The sequence below is a fragment of the Equus caballus genome, chromosome 1, assembly GCF_041296265.1.
Source record: "Equus caballus isolate H_3958 breed thoroughbred chromosome 1, TB-T2T, whole genome shotgun sequence".
NCBI lineage: Eukaryota > Metazoa > Chordata > Mammalia > Perissodactyla > Equidae > Equus > Equus caballus.
This window is the reverse complement of record NC_091684.1, coordinates 171,097,020-171,111,898: the sequence shown is the minus strand read 5'-3', so window position 1 is coordinate 171,111,898 and position 14,879 is coordinate 171,097,020. Positions and strand designations below refer to the sequence as shown.

The 14,879-nt window shown below is 53.2% G+C and overlaps 1 protein-coding gene and 1 long non-coding RNA gene across 16 annotated transcripts in view; one reads left to right on the top strand and one right to left on the bottom strand.

Moving 5' to 3' along the window:
* ARHGEF40 (Rho guanine nucleotide exchange factor 40) overlaps positions 1-8,449 on the bottom strand; it is a 19,017-nt gene extending 10,568 nt beyond the window's left edge. For 10 of the 15 annotated variants that reach the window (XR_011427831.1, XR_002800873.2, XR_011427821.1 and 7 more), the window contains exons 1-11: positions 8,271-8,449; positions 5,501-5,698; positions 3,630-4,875; positions 3,314-3,481; positions 3,052-3,172; positions 2,369-2,465; positions 2,181-2,261; positions 1,941-2,057; positions 910-1,005; positions 685-800; positions 186-312 (exon numbers count right to left, since the gene is read on the bottom strand). Coding sequence is in view for 9 of the 15 variants with exons in the window: in XM_023621290.2 (XP_023477058.1) it covers positions 186-312; positions 685-800; positions 910-1,005; positions 1,941-2,057; positions 2,181-2,261; positions 2,369-2,465; positions 3,052-3,172; positions 3,314-3,481; positions 3,630-4,875; positions 5,501-5,698; positions 8,271-8,273 (2,370 nt within the window). In the remaining 6 variants the exon portion in view is untranslated. The remainder of the gene's footprint in view (positions 1-185; positions 313-684; positions 801-909; positions 1,006-1,940; positions 2,058-2,180; positions 2,262-2,368; positions 2,466-3,051; positions 3,173-3,313; positions 3,482-3,629; positions 4,876-5,500; positions 5,699-8,270) is intronic. The other 5 variants (XR_011427820.1, XR_011427826.1, XM_070239848.1 and 2 more) reach the window with 2 other exon arrangements.
* LOC138918484 (uncharacterized) lies at positions 6,652-14,879 on the top strand. The gene is made up of 2 exons (XR_011427905.1): positions 6,652-6,787; positions 13,947-14,879. It is a non-coding gene; the product is annotated as an uncharacterized lncRNA (long non-coding RNA).

Sequence of the window (14,879 nt, the reverse complement as noted above, 5' to 3'; positions counted from 1 at the left end):
TGTTTCCCCCTTGTTGAATCTCACACTGACCGTGACCAACCTCCAGGGGAGGTGAGGAGAGAGGGAGGGCCATTCAACCAAGTCAGGTTGGGAGAACCCCACCACCTCTAAGTATCAGCGGAAAACGGAGTGCTGGAGGCCAAGTCCCCAGGCCAAGTAAGAAGTGAATGGGGGTCCTGGCTCACCTGCTGGAGCCTGTGCAGGCGCTGCCGCTGCTCCTGCTGTTGCACGTGCAGGTTGGAGAGGCGCACAAGCTGGTGGATGGCTTCATCCACCTCTTGATACAGTGTAGCTGGGCCTGGGCCCTCCAGCCTGGGGAAGGATGGGGGCAGAATGAACTATTGCCTTTGTCAAGCCCCCCACTCCATTCCATCCTTGCATCCCAACATGAGAAGTGACACAGCATCATGGGTCAGACTGTGGGCCTGGATTTGAATCCTGACTCTTCCATTTACTGACTAATCTTGGTCAAGATATTTAACATTTCTGATCCTCCAAATCCCCATTTGTAATCCTTACTAGCACCTAGGGTCATTGTGAGGGTTATGAGATAAGTGGAAAAGTATGACATCTTGTCCGGATACATGCTCAGTAAGAATTATCTGATGGCTAAGGTTTATTGGCAACTCTCTGCTGTGTCTCCTTCCCCATGTGCACCTGCCCCCACACACCCGTCCCTCATACTTGCTGCTGTGGGTGGAGCGCAGCCTCATTAGGATGGCTCCTCCGTCCCTCTGCAGCTCTGTCAGTCGGGGATCTGCCAGCACCTTCTGTAGGGGCTCAGGCATTCCTACTGTCTCCTGGGGGCAGGGAGCAGTTGACCGTTGGGGTTCCACCAAAGAGTCCGCAGCCCAGCCCAGCTCATCTGCATCCCCACCCCATCTCCTTTGGTCTCATCTCATTTCATACCTCTCCCTCTGGCTCAGGTGGTCCCTCCAGCTCCTCAATGGCTTGCCGTACAGAGCCCAGCACACCTCGGCACAGGCGGCACAACCTTGCCACTTCCTGAAACACACACAGAGGGATGGAGTCCAGGACAGAGTGTAGGATAAGGAGCCTAAGCCCTACAGTGGAGGTGGGGCAGCCCCAAAGACTTTTATGGAAGCAGTGCTGGGTTCAGTTCCTGAATTTGTCACTTACTAATTGTACGACCAGAAACCTCCCTGAACCTCAGTTTCCTCAACTGTAAAGTCAAGAGAAGACAACCAGATTTTGTGAGGTTTAAAGAGATGATGCCAGGTAAGCACCTAGCATGGGCCTCGCACATTGTACAGCTTAGTAAACATGAGTCTCCTTTCCCTCATCTGCACTGGCTCTTCACTCTATAAAACCCTCCTCTCCGCCTGTTCAGATTCACTTCCCCTTTGAGACACAGCTTAGAGACCGTGTTACAGACCCCCTTCATACTCAGCTCAGATCACATTTACACCTCTTTTCTTGACTACTCACAGCACTTAGATTCACAGAATCAGAGATTATATCACAATTCCTGTACTTTGTGGGTGAGGATCCTGAGGCTGGGATGTTGGTGCAGGGAGCAGGTACAGAAAGGCACCAACCATCTCCAGAGTGAGGTACAGGAGGTTCACATGGCCACGCGGAGCCAGAACCAGTGACTCTCAGCTCTTTCCAGAACCCCAGCGACACTACCTTGCACTCTTCTCCAGTTGTTTCTGAGTTACCTCCCACCAAAAATTGTATGCTGCTTAATGTCACATTAAGAATTTAACTTATTCCTCCCATCTCCCCAGTAGCTAATGGTTCATGCACAATATTTTGCTCATGGTTTGTGAGCCATAAATACTTGTTGAGTTGAATGGAAGGGAAACCACTTTTTCTCAACTCCTTGGTCATGTCTCAGGTCTACCCTCTCTCCTAGAATGTCCTCAGCTGGGTCATTCCTGGTTCCCAGTGTCCCGGGTAGGAGGGATAAGATTTACCTGGTGTGTTTCTACCCAGTGGCTGGGAGAGGGCTCCCTGTGGCCTCCCAAGTCCCACTGCAGCTCCTCTGGCTTGGCCACTCTTTTCAGATCATTCTCTGACAGCAACTCAGCACCCTGTAGACATGTGAAGGCAGGAGGTTTCTGGCCTGGGCACCCAGGGATTCAGCCTGGCTCCAGCCAGCCTCTTCTCCTCTCTCTGCTACTGAAGGGGACTAGGTGGGAGTGAGGGGTTCAAACCTGAAATCCATGGAGTTCAGCTGGAGGGTCATCATAGGTGAGAAGCAGCAGCCGCTGAATGAGGGGAGGGTCTCCCAAGTCCTGATCGCAAAGAACGACCCTTAAATTGTGAGCAATGAGTGGCCTGGAATGGCCACGGGGAAAGAGTCAGGATCCAAGAAAACTACCTGTCTCCAGGGCTTGGTTACCTGAAGTTGACTTAGGACAGGAATGAGTGCTGGAGGCAGTGGGGGTGCCTTGCGAAGGTCCAGCAGGATGGACAGCCCCAATATCTGTAGATCAGGCCTGCGGGGACAGGAAGAGCCAAGGAGGCAGTGTGCATGTGCGCATGCGTGTGTTTGTGCATGGGTGTGTGTGTGTTAGGGGGATAGCGGCACAGGGTCTGGTTTTAGTGGTACTAGTCCTCAGGAAAAGTTAGCTCCTGGTACGTTTGGGAGGCAATGGGCAAAGGGCCAAAGTCTGGGATGTGTGTCCAAGAGGTGGGAACCTAAACCAGGAGCCTATATTTACATGGATACTGGGTCATGGAATCAAGGTCTGGAAAGATATGAATTCAATGCCAGCACGTAGCATGGTGCCTAATAGGTTCTTGGTGCTCAATAAATAGTTGGTGAATGAGTGAATCAATGTCCTGATTAAATTAGGTTGTGTCTTAGGATATTAAAGTCAGCAGTGTTGATTTTGAGGATTGAGGAAGATATCCTGGAGGTCAGGAGTCAGTAAGGTCAGAGGTCAATGACTTGAAAATCTGGGAGTTGAAGAAATAGGTGTCTTAGAGGTCAGGAGGTCAGTGTCCTGAGAAGAGAGGAGGTCAAGGTCCTTATGACTCAGGAGGCTAACGTCCAGGGTGCCAGTGCTGGGCCTTGGTTACCTGAGCAGTGAGTGGAGGTAATGAAGAGCAGTGCTCAGCATGTCTCGGGAGGGTGGGGGCTCCTCAGGAGGGCACGGTGGGGTAATGGTCAGCAGAGCTCGCCCACTCTGGTCCACCCCTCCTAAGGACACAAAACGGCCAGGCTGTCCTGGCTGGGGGCGGGCCTTGGCTACCTCCCATCCACCCTGCCTCCCTCTGCAGCCCACCCCAACTGCTCCTCTTTCCTCTACCCCTTTCCCTTCAACCACTGATGCCCACAGACCAGTCAGGACGAGGAATCCAGATGCCATCAAGTCCCAAGCTACATCAGGGTCGTCAGAGATGGAGACTGCAGGGGCCTCTTCTGAGACACTGTCCTCTTTTACTTCCTGCACAGTCTCCAGGGGTGGTGTTGGGGGGTCGGACAGGAGCTCTTCTGGACCTGTGGGTCCTGCACAGACACAGGCAGAGCTACAGGCCTGACATGAGGATGGGTCTGGCAGTTCCACTCCCAGCCTCACCTCTGCTCCTCCTCCAGCCCCCTTCCCTGGGCCCAACCTATGCTGGCCCTTGGCGCACTGGCCTCGGTGTCATCTCACCTGCCATGGACACCAGGCTTGGCCCCTCCTGCTCTCTCTCTCTGGCCCTCTCTTCTATAGGCCCACAGGCTTCTGGGGGCCAAGGCTCTTTTTCACCTGCTGGTTTGAGCTCCTCTTTCGGGTCAGATTCTGGCTTCCCCAAGCCTTCATGCTCCTCCTTAGACGGGCTGCGTCCTGGAAGCTGGTGCTCATTTGGCGGGGGCAGATTGACAAGGGCTTCCTGATGGCTGGTCTCTTCCTTGTCCTCAGGACTCAGCGGGGTACTGTCCCCTCCTCGGCTAAGAGCCCCTCTGCCTGCAGCTCGCTTCTTTCTCCTGTTTCCTTTGCCTGTTCTCCGAGGAGTGCCAGGTGGTCCTTCAGCCCCCTGGCCAGCTCCTCCCCCAACCTCCCCTGGCCTCAGAGGGCAAGATTCAGAGGCTTCCCCCAGCGCCTCTGCTGGGGGCTCAGATACCTCCAGGGCTGCTGCCTCTGGAAGTGCCTCAGCTCCTGGGGGAGACCCAGGGGAGGCTCCGGTGCTGCTCCCCTCACCGGGTGGGCGTGTCCCATCCTTGTCCCGATGCCCCAGACCCTTCTGGTGCATCCACGCCCGGTGTCTCCGGTGCCGACCCTTTCCTCCAGCAGCCTTTCGAGTAGGTACCGTCCGGGTCCTGGAGAGGCCTGAGGAACCCTCAGCATCTGTGGGGCTCCCCATCACAGGCAGTGTCACCTCCAGCAGCTCCACGTACTCGCCCTCAGGTCCTTCAGCAGGGGCATTGTGCCCATCCCCAGGACTCCGGGTACCCAGGGCCTCCTCAGGGAGTGGAGGGCTGGGGAGCCCTGGGGGTCCAGAGGGCAGTTCTGGGGGCAGTGTGCTTGGCCGATGTCCAACCATGAGGCCCCCTTTATGCACAAATCGTGGGCAGATGAGCTCAGCCCAAGGCAGCCGCTGAATCCCAGAGGGCGCAGACAGTAGGCACGTGCTGAGGCGACCTGTCGGCCGGTCCTTATTGATGCCTTGTAGCCACTCAGGTGTGAACAGGTAGGCACAGGCCTCATTGGGCACAGGCAGCTCCTGTACCCGCCCACCCCCTGGGGCAAGGCACTTGAGTGCCAGGCGGGGTGCTTGGGCTGCTGAGGGCACCACTTGCAGGTAGAAGTCCCCTGGGCGCAGCAGCTGCCAGGGCAGGGCTGCTAGCTGCACCACCACCTGCTCGTGCAGGCAGAGGGGCCAGCCCTCATGGAAGAAGAGGAAACCACTGTACTGGGCCTGGGGAGAGAAGGTGAGAGGCTACGCTCAGGCCTCTGCTGATGAAACCAGCAGGAGGGGACAGTTAGAATGGGACCACCCCAGGCAGGAGTGGACTTATGGCTGGTGGGTTATAACCCTGGGAGAACAGGAAGGGATATCGGGGTGTTCACATGGCAGAGGAAGGGATTGGGACTGGTTAGTTTTTTGGTAGCAGGAAGCCTTCTCTAGGAAGCTGGTTCCATGTGTGGGAGGGTACGAACTGAGTCATTACAAAGACATGGTCAGCAGATGCCATTGTCTTGGAGGAGCCAGAGACTCTTAGGAGGTCTTTATATCCTAGAATTGACTCTGTTGAGTCATGTCTGGGGGAGTTAGTATCTTGAGAAATTGCTATGAGGGGGCAAATGTCTGGAATTGGGTCTGGAGGGTCAGGGTCTTTGGGAGCTGATGTTTCTTAGGGGGTCAATATTTGGGGAAGATGAGTGCCTGTGTGTGGTTAGTATCTGCGTGGTTGGTGACTCTGGGAAGATCAGTTATCAGGGGAAGCAGTGACTCTGGGAGGGGAAGGGAATTAGTGTAGCTAGTCTCTGGAGTGAGGCACTGGATCTTAGGGGAGATAGAACGGGGATGCATGGCCACTCACACAGGCCTCCTGCTGGACCTTGGCAAGCAGATGCTTGGCGGGCACCAGGAAGTCCAGCGTGTACCTCAGTGCATCTTCCCGATAAGTCCTCTCCACCACCTGGAACACCTGGCCCAACAGTGTTGGGGCCGTCGCCTCAAAGGGTGGGTACAGGGCAGCAAGTGTGCTCTGCACACAGTCCTCCACTGGTTCAGGCTCCTGGGAGAGACAAGACCAGGCTGCAGATCCTTAGAAATCATTCAAACATGGCTCCTTGGGGGCCATACTGGTATGGGGCTGGCTGTGTTCCCCAGGGGTCCCATCGTGTACACAGTGTGTGCACAGAGAGGGCGCTCAGGAAACGCTGGCTGAAGGAGCCTGGGATGGGAGTGAACAGGCCTAGCAGTACACTCTATATGAGAGCTCTGAGACTTTGGCTTTGGAGATCCAGGGAGAATTTTTTGTGAATGTTTCTGCCTGGGCCGTCCCCAGTTCTTGTGAATTGGGGCGATTGTATAGGCCTTCCTCAGGAAGAGACAGGCTTCTGGGCTATCCATCAGGGGACTTACTGATGGCTGAGAGCGCTAGAGGGTAGGGCCTTTCACGTGGCCATCCTGCAAGTCCCTCCTCACAGGGCCTACTATCTGGAGCCCCCCACCTTGAGTGGAGGTGCCAGCACTCATGAACAACCATATACTAGAGATGGTCATTGGGTGGGAATGAGGACTGAAGGGCTGTCTGTGATGAGTCTTTCTAGTACCCCTCTCCCAGAGTGCTCTGTGGGATTGGGTTACAAAGACCTGGGCCGGGGCAGTTGAAAGAGGAAAAAGTCACAAAGGGAACACGTGGGGAACGGAGGAGGAGGCCTTGATGTTGATCAGGTATTTTCTGATTCCAATAGGACCTCTCTGCCAACCTCCACCAGGAGCCACTGTCTCGTCCACTCAGCCCTGCTTCCTCCAGACTGGCCTCCCTAAGTGAATCAATGGGCTATCTTTCTCCAGCCCAGATCCTTAATCACCACCCCTCAGGCTATTCCTCTGCAAACTTATTTCTCTTTAGAGATGGCTTTGAAGTTCCTTTTATCAGATTCCTTTGCAGTAAATGGGCAAGGGAATGCTTGCTGCAGCGTTCAGCTAGTTCTCTCCCCCCATCCCCCTTGCCCTGCCTTTGCCCTGAAGACAAAACTGCATATTTTACTGAGTCCCGCCAGCCAGAGTTGCCCGCCTGTCCCGACCGTCTGAGAAGCTAGGGCAGCCATTCCAGAGACGGACATTCAGTGCGTCAGCACAGAGACCCGGTCCCAAGGTGTGTGGGCGAGCAGACAGACCCCTCAGTGTTCCGGGGACCCGGCCAGGGCTGCGAGAGTGGGTGGGGGAGGGTGGAGATGGGCCAGGGCGAGGCAGAGTGGGCCGTCCGCTCCGAGGCCAGGAGGGGGGAGCCAGGGCTTGAGCGGCGAGGCAGCTGCAACCCATTAGGGGCGGTGAGCTCATGGCTGAGCGAGAGTCTCAGCCACAGGAAACGGCAGCGGCAGGAGGAGGGGAGGGGTCTGGGGTGGGAGGCGGCGGGCAGGAGCACAGAGACCGAGCCTCCAGCCGGCCAGGACCAAAGAGGAGAGTAGAGAGACTGAGTCAGCTCTCCCTGGCCCAGTTCCTCTTTCTTTCTGCTTCAGCCTCCCTGCCAGGGGGGTGCCCTTCCTTCTGCAGAGGAGCAGCCCCGGTAGCGCTCCTCCCCCTCCTCCACTCCCTGCAGTGAGCGCCCCCTGGCAGGGCCTCTCCCCCTCCTCCACTCCCTGCAGTGAGCGCCCCCTTGGCTGTGTTCTCCCTCCCGCCCCCCGCAGTGGGCGCTCTCCCTGGCAGCGCCCACTCCGGCAATGATTCTTCAGACAGTACTTCTGGAGTGAAAGTTCCCAGGATAGTGTCCACTCTGGTTGGTATGGGCTTCCCCTTAACAGTGCCCTCCTGCTTCCTGTGTCCTAAGTTGCTGCTGCCAGGGTCCCCTACCCGCTGCAGGGAGCTCCTGCCAGTGCTCCCTCCCCTCTGCAGCGGGAATGCTCTGAGACAGTACTTCTGTTCCCCGCAGCGTGAGCTCCGGGGCACTCCCCCCAACCCCCAATCCCTTGTCTGTTCTGGCAGCGTCACGCCCCCTGGCACTGTGAGCCCCCCTCCCGACTCTGTCCACTATCCTGAGGCAGCCTCTCTTTCTCCGCGGGAATTTCCCTCTTTGGCCATGTCCCTGGCCCCAGCCCAGTCACAGCTGTGGCCGGTCCCCCAGGGCCGGATGGGTGGGCCCGGCTCACCGGGCTGGGGACTGGGATGGAAAATGGTGGTTCCAGGCAGGTCAGTTCTCATGACCTGAGGCCGGGCCCCTTCCAGGGCAGCTGTAGTACCAACCCGCAGGGGTCTCCCGCGGGTAAAGAGCTGGACGGGGGTGGGGGTGGGGGGGTGGGGAGGGAAGATCCTGCAAAGGAAGGCACGGGTCAGGATAGAGGAGGGTGAGGGAGGGGGGTGTGTGGATTAGGGGTGAGACCAAAGGGAGGATGGGGGAGGGGGTGGAGAAGAGGAGGAAGAAAGAAAGGGCGAGGGCAATCAATACTCGGTGGGGACAGAGCCAGACAGTGGGGCAGACAGACAGACAAATCAAAGAAAAGAAAGGGGGATGGGAGGGAGGAGAGTCTCAGGAGCGCTCAACAGTCCAAAGCAGGAGCAGGAGGCACCAGGCTGGGGGCTGGCGGCCCCGAGCTGGCTGCGCGGAGGCGGAGGGGACACCGGGGTTGCGGCGCGGGACTCACCATGGCTCGGCGCGGGGCCGCGTCCGAGGCTCGGGCGGACGGGACCAGGCGCGCCGCCGCCTCCCTCCCGCCGCTAGCGTCTCGCCGGGTCTGGCTGGGGGACAGCTCCGGCCGCGGTGGCGGCTCGGCCCGCTCGGGCTCCCAGGCCGCGGGGCCCCGCAAGGGAGGGCCGAGACGGCCGCCCCTCCCCGCCCCGCCCTTCAGTGCCCGCCTCCTCCTCCGCGCGGGACCCCCCTGCCGGGACTCCCTCTCCCGCGCCGAGCCTCTCCGCCGCCCCTCTGACGCCCCAGCCGGTCTGCCCCGCTCTCCCGCAACCCTCTTCCTTCTCCGCCCTGCCCTCCAGTGGGTAGTCCCGACTCTGACCCTCGGATGCCCGCCCCGCCGAGGATGCCCCTCTTTTCCCGCCTCCGCCTCGCTCCCTGCGGGATCGGTTTAGCCTCCGCAAGGGACACTCCAGAGGCTGAGGTGTGCGTGAATTCCCTGGGGTCCTCAGCCTAGGACTGGGGTCGTTTGGCGGAAGCCTCCCAACTCTAACTCGCCTGGGAACCTCTTCTTCCCTCGGTTGCCAGACTCCGGCAGCACCTGGGGCTCAGAAGCGACCCTCAGGCCCCTGCACGCCTGGGGCAGAGCGGAGGGCAGGGAAATCAGGGGATTCCTCCCACCCTCCAGGGGCTTGCCCGCCCTCCTCTTTCCCCTCCCATCTCCTGCGGCCTCGAGCCTTCGGGCTCCGACAATGGGCTCCTCTGTGCGGCCTGGGGAGGGCGGGGGCGTGGGGGAATTAGGGAGCGGTGAAGGCTTGGGGTGGGGGGTGGACATCGTGGCTGAAGGGGGGCAGGGTCTCGGGATCGGGATCCTCCTGTAGGGCGTGCACTTTGGTGGCGGTTTTCCGAGTTCTTTCCTTGCTGCCTCTTCGCCTCTGGAGCCCCTCTCTCTCCCTTTTCGGCCAGCGGAGGGAAGGCAGCAGACCCCCAGTTAGACCCCGTGATTCGATACTGGATGCCAGACCCTTCCTCTTTGTGGGGTGGAGACAGAGTCTCCCAGGGCCGCTAGGGCTCCTGGCGATGTGAATGGCTATCTGACGCAGGAGACAAAGGGGGGTAGGCTAGTTAAGAAAGTTCTAGCCTCACCCGTACTCCACCGCGTCTGGATGGGAAATGAAGGCCCTGCGAAGGTCTCTCAAGAGAGCTGGGGGAGGCTTAGGCATAGCAGGGAGATGCCTTGTCTCTCCTCTGAGCAGGCACCAGGAAGCCCTGCAAGGGCTGGGGGGTGGGGGGCGCTTCCAAAGGGTGGGCATTTGAGAGGAGATCGGAAAGCTAGATAGTCCCCAAAGAGGGGCGTGAAGGCAATGTGTCACAGCGGCTGGGGGGTAACGTTTGGAAAACGTCCTGCCAGTCGATGCAACTGCCGTGAGGCCAGGAGGCCAGAGCCTATGGGTAGTCATTGGAACAGCGGGGAGGAGGGGCGTCGCCTAGGTGATGGGCTCTTTTCTCACCTCCTCAGAACGCTAAACTCCACCCTTTCTCCATTCCGCTGTGTCTGGAAAAGAGGAGAGAGAAAATGTTCATCTTCTTGGAGGCAAGAAGATCCCTCTGCTCCATAGCGTCGGAAAAACAATCTAGGGCAGCAACCGCCAGTGACCATCTTCCCAGAAGAGTTAGAGGCAGGGAGCTGGAACTCTTTTCCATCAATGGGTTATGGGGCCCTCGAGTCACCGAGACTCTCCAGGTTCCTTACAATTGATGCCTGGGAACTGGGAGAGCGAGATTTTGCTACCCCCTGGTGTCCACTCTGTAGATGCTGCCCAGTGGCTGGCTGCAGAGGCCAGCCCTTGCGAAACTTTCTGAGAGGATATATTATGAGCCTTATTCACTTGTTTCAAATCCAGGTCACCCATTCCCAGGGTTGAGAAAGAGTCTGAACCTTCCCTTACCAGGTCTTACATTCCTTATACTTAAGCAACTTGTTTGGGGGAACAGATGGGAGCATCCAAGGTTCCCACAATTAGGAAGTGGAATATAAGTGAAGCTGACTATGGGAGTCCATAGCTCCCTGGAAAAAGGGAGTAGATCTTTTTTTTCCATCGAAAAAAGGGAGCCATTGACAGTTTTTGAACCTGTAGGGTGAGGGAGTTTGGATGCAGGGTCTGGGATCCACTTACTCCTTTCCAGGAGTGATTTTAATCTATGCTAAATTAGGAAGGTTTATTTTATTAAGTAGAGTGACATATCTGCTTATAGTGATTAAATACCACTTTCTTCAAGAAAAGCTCATATCTGAGAGTGTGTGTGGTGTGTGGTACGTGTGTGTGTCTGTACAACAGAATGTGTGTGGATGTGTATGTTTTTGGGAGTTGTGAGGGGAAAGATTATAATAGAGGGATCGGAGGCTGGGGACAGCCCAGGCTTAGATGCCGTCTCCTGCATTCACAAGCAGTTCTCACCATATTTTATCAATGTCAGATTCTTTGGGGCTTATTAAACTCCCATTTTACAGATGAAATTCTTGCTTATTCAAGTTAAACAACTCGCTGTAAGCCACACAGTAAGTGGAGAAGCCAGGATTTGAACCCATGCAGTCTGACTCCAGAGCCTTCATCCTCAACCGCTAAGTTACAGGGCTTCCTCTAAGCTGTCAAAGCCCATAAAAGAAGCTCTTTGAACCCGATAACAGCTTTCCACCACCTAGCCATCATGTTAAAAAGTGTTAACTTTATTTTTGTAGTAGCCAGTGCTGAAGGAGTTTCTAAAAGTGATAGATATGTCCCTGTGGGTCAGAAAATAGAAACTTTTTTTTTCCCCTTGACTTGTTCTAGGCTAAGTAGTAGTTAATCCCCAAGAAATTTCCAGTATGATTCTTATGGGGAAGTAGTGTTATCCTAACATGAGAGAAGGCAGAAGAAACATCTGTGCCTGTAGTGTTTATTGTCTGGCTTATGTGCACCAAGAGCTGTCATTCTCCCTAAGGCTGGGGCTTTAGTCTGCCCACTATTCGCCCACCTGGAGAGTAGCAGTGACAGGGCTCTGCTATAGCCCCATGCCTCAACGTAAAGGGAATTAATGAAGGACCACGGGGGAATTTTAGGGACAGGACGGGAAAGACTTGAGAGAACATGTTTTTGTTACCTGTGCCTTCCATGGAAACTGGGGGCTCACCTTAGTTATTTTAGGATAAGAAATCTGTGTAGTATGTATATGTTAATTCTGTTTTTTGTTGACTGTCCTCCTTCGTTTTGGTTTTATTTTACTGGTAATATTCCTTTCGACATTTACAACTTGTCTTGTCTGAACTAGGTGTCATCAAAACCCACGCCACCACCATCTTGCCTGTGCTAAGTGCATTAGTTCCACACTGTTCCACACGTTCCACTCTTACCTCCTGATAAGCCATTCTCTGCACCCTGGCCGCACCTATCTTCTAAAAACCCCAATCAGATCCCATCAGGCACTTCCAATGGCTTTCCATTTGCATCATGACTCCTTTCTGCCCATCTCTCCTGTCTCGTCTCTTACCACTCCCCTGATGTGGTAAGAACTAGTGACCCTTAGCCATGGTGGCCTTCTTTCAGTCCTTCAAGTGTGCCTTACTGATTTCTAATTTGGGGACTTTTGCTCTCTTTTCCTTTTGTCTCTTTTCACAATTCTGGTGGGTGGCTCTCATCTTTTGGGTCCTAACTAAAGCATTGTATTTTCAAATGTCTTCCCTGCCCAGCTGGTCTAAAGTGGTCTCTTATCCATTGTCCCTCCCAGTAGTGTTATTTTGTTTTGTTTCCTTCACGGCATTTATCTCTATTTGATTATGTATTTATTTGCATATTTGTTTCCTTTCTCTCTTTCCCGCCACTATGTATCATTTAAAAATAAGCTCCGTGAAGTCAGGGACCGTGTCTATTTTGTTACTGCTGTATCCTAGATAGTGTCTGACTAGGTCCTGAAAGATATACCAAGCCAGGTGAAGATTGCAAGGGCAGCAGAAAGCCCCACAGAACAAGAATGGTGGTGGGAATGAATGAGAGGTGAAACCCAGGAGGGAATGGGGAGACCGAGGCTTTCCTTTCTGCTCAGCTTTCCTTTCTCCCTGGACTTAGCCCTCACAAATTCTTCTTTGTCTGTTGGTTGATATTTGTTATTTTTTTATTTTATTTGTTTATTTTTATTGCAGTAAGATTGGTTTATAACATATAAATGTCAGATGTATATCATTATATTTCGATTTCTGTGTAGATTACATCATGTTCACCCCCCAAAGACTAATTATAATCCATCATCGCACACATGTACATAATCACCCCTTTCGCCCTCCTCCTTCCCTGTTGGTTGATATTTGTGAGTGGAAGATGCACAGGACAGAATTAAATGCAAATATGCAACATCTTCTGGGTCACATGTAGGTTCTCTGGGCTAGGAGAGTCTAGAGGAAGCATGGTTTGGAGAAGGAGTTCTAGAAAGTCTCCAGAGTCACTTGTGGACTTTACTGACGCACAGAGACTCTCATAGATAGTTGTAACCCGTTTGAAAACATAGTTTTATGTTCTGCTTTCTTCATGTAGCATTGCCCATACATATTTTCATGCATCAATATAATTTTTGTATATTTGTCTTCAGTTAAAGGGAATAACTTGATGCTTCAGTTAAAGCATCAAGTAGTTGCCTCATCATTTGTTTAGTCACTGTCAATTTTGGGGAATTTGTATTCTTTCTAACTTTTTTTTTTTGAGGAAGATTAGCCCTGAGCTAATATCTGCCACCAATCTTCCTCTTTTTGCTGAGGAAGACTGGCCCTGAGCTAACATCCATGCCCATCTTCCTCTACTTTATATGTGGGACACTTACCACAGCATGGCTTAACAAGCAGTGTGTAGGTCTGCAGCTGGGATCTGAACCGGCGAACCTTGGGCTGCCGGAGCGGAATGTGTGAACTTAACTGCTGTGCCATTGGGCTGGTCCTGTTTCTAACTTTTTTGTGTTACGCAAAGAAAAGTATAAACAGATTTGCACAAATTTACTCCTCCTCACTTTGAGTTATTTCCATTTAGCATATTTTACCAAGTGGAATTATTGGGTCAGACATAGGAGCCATTTTATAGCTCTTGTAATTGCCTGATGAGGCAACATTTGGAGGGCAAGCGTCATGAAACTCTCTTGAACTATTTAAAAGGTTGAATGAAGAGGAATTGGATTTATTCTGAATGGCTCAAAGTGATAGGGCATCAGTGAATTGCTGCAGTGACAAAGATATAGATTAGTTTCCATAGAGGGGAATTTTTAATATTTAGAGCTGCCTGAAAATGGCACCAACTATCTCCATAGGTAAATTCTCCCTGTCTGGAAAATTTTAAGCACATGAGAAAGTGTTAAAATAAATTGTTTGATAAGCTTTCCAGATGTGTGATCTGTATATTTTCCTAGCCCCGTTCCTTTGCTCTGAAAACAAATTGTGTTAAACCACCATTTATTAAGACCTAACATGCGCCAGGTGTATCTAGGGGCAGCTGGAGCCCTCATTGGCAGACTCCCAGCAGAGTCTCCAGGGGCAGGCAATCTGGGAATTACAACAGCATGAAGTCATCCCGCCACCCCCACCCTCAATCTCCCAGTCATCAGAACTGCTTAGCAGGGGGTACAAATTTCTCTCCAGTTTCTTGACATCTCCTTTTCTGTGCTTGTTGTCTACTTCTAGGTGTCTGCCCATATTCCACCTACTCTTAAGACCTTTGTTACAAAATTTTCAATATGCTGTGCCAGGCCTCCAAATGCTCCCAAGCCAAACCAGTACCTAAGCAATTGATTCCCAGTAATTGTTACATTATCTTGTTTTTTTATTTCTGCCAAAAGATATTTGTATTTCAAATGAGGAGTTTTGGTCCCCAAAGAATCTGTAATTGGTGGAATATAGCCCTCCTAATTCCACTAACATAACTTCACCTCCCCACCATGAACGTATGTGTGTTTACACACACACATATATACTTCTAGGCAAGCAGCCTGATTTATTGAAGGAGCTGTTGTTTTTTGTTTCTGTTTTTTAAAGCCACCTTACTTGGTAAAATGTAATCTTAAAATTCCAAGTTCGACCGAGGAGGAAAAGCCTGTATTGAAGATGGAAACTCAACCATAGTCTCTGAGTTTTACTTTTTCTTGGAGTATATTTTGCTGAATTCCCCTGCCACCACCATCCAGGCCTCAGAGAAGCCCTGCTCTCCTTTCTCGGTTCCGCCAGAATGCCGTGGGAGACCCTCCTCAGGTCAGCAGAATGAGCCACCTGGAGGCAGCACAGCGCAGAGGAAGGACGGCACTGAGGAGAGGTTCGATTCCAGTGCCACCGCTGCCAGCTGCATGCCTGGAGCCTGAACCTGGCCTATTGCATCATCAGTGGACACCCTCCCTTCCAAAGGCTCAGTAAAACCAACAAATATGGGACATCAGGAAATACAATCCCCAAAGCTAACTGTGCATTGTGTGGATGAAAACAGCACAGAAAATGGACTGGTCTTGAAGTGCCGATGTGAGTTTTTTAAATGTCCCTTTTGTTCCTAGAAAAGAATATTCAGAGGGCTACTTTGGCTTTTCAAAATTTATGTTTGCTGCATTAAAGATGCAAATCAAAAGCCCA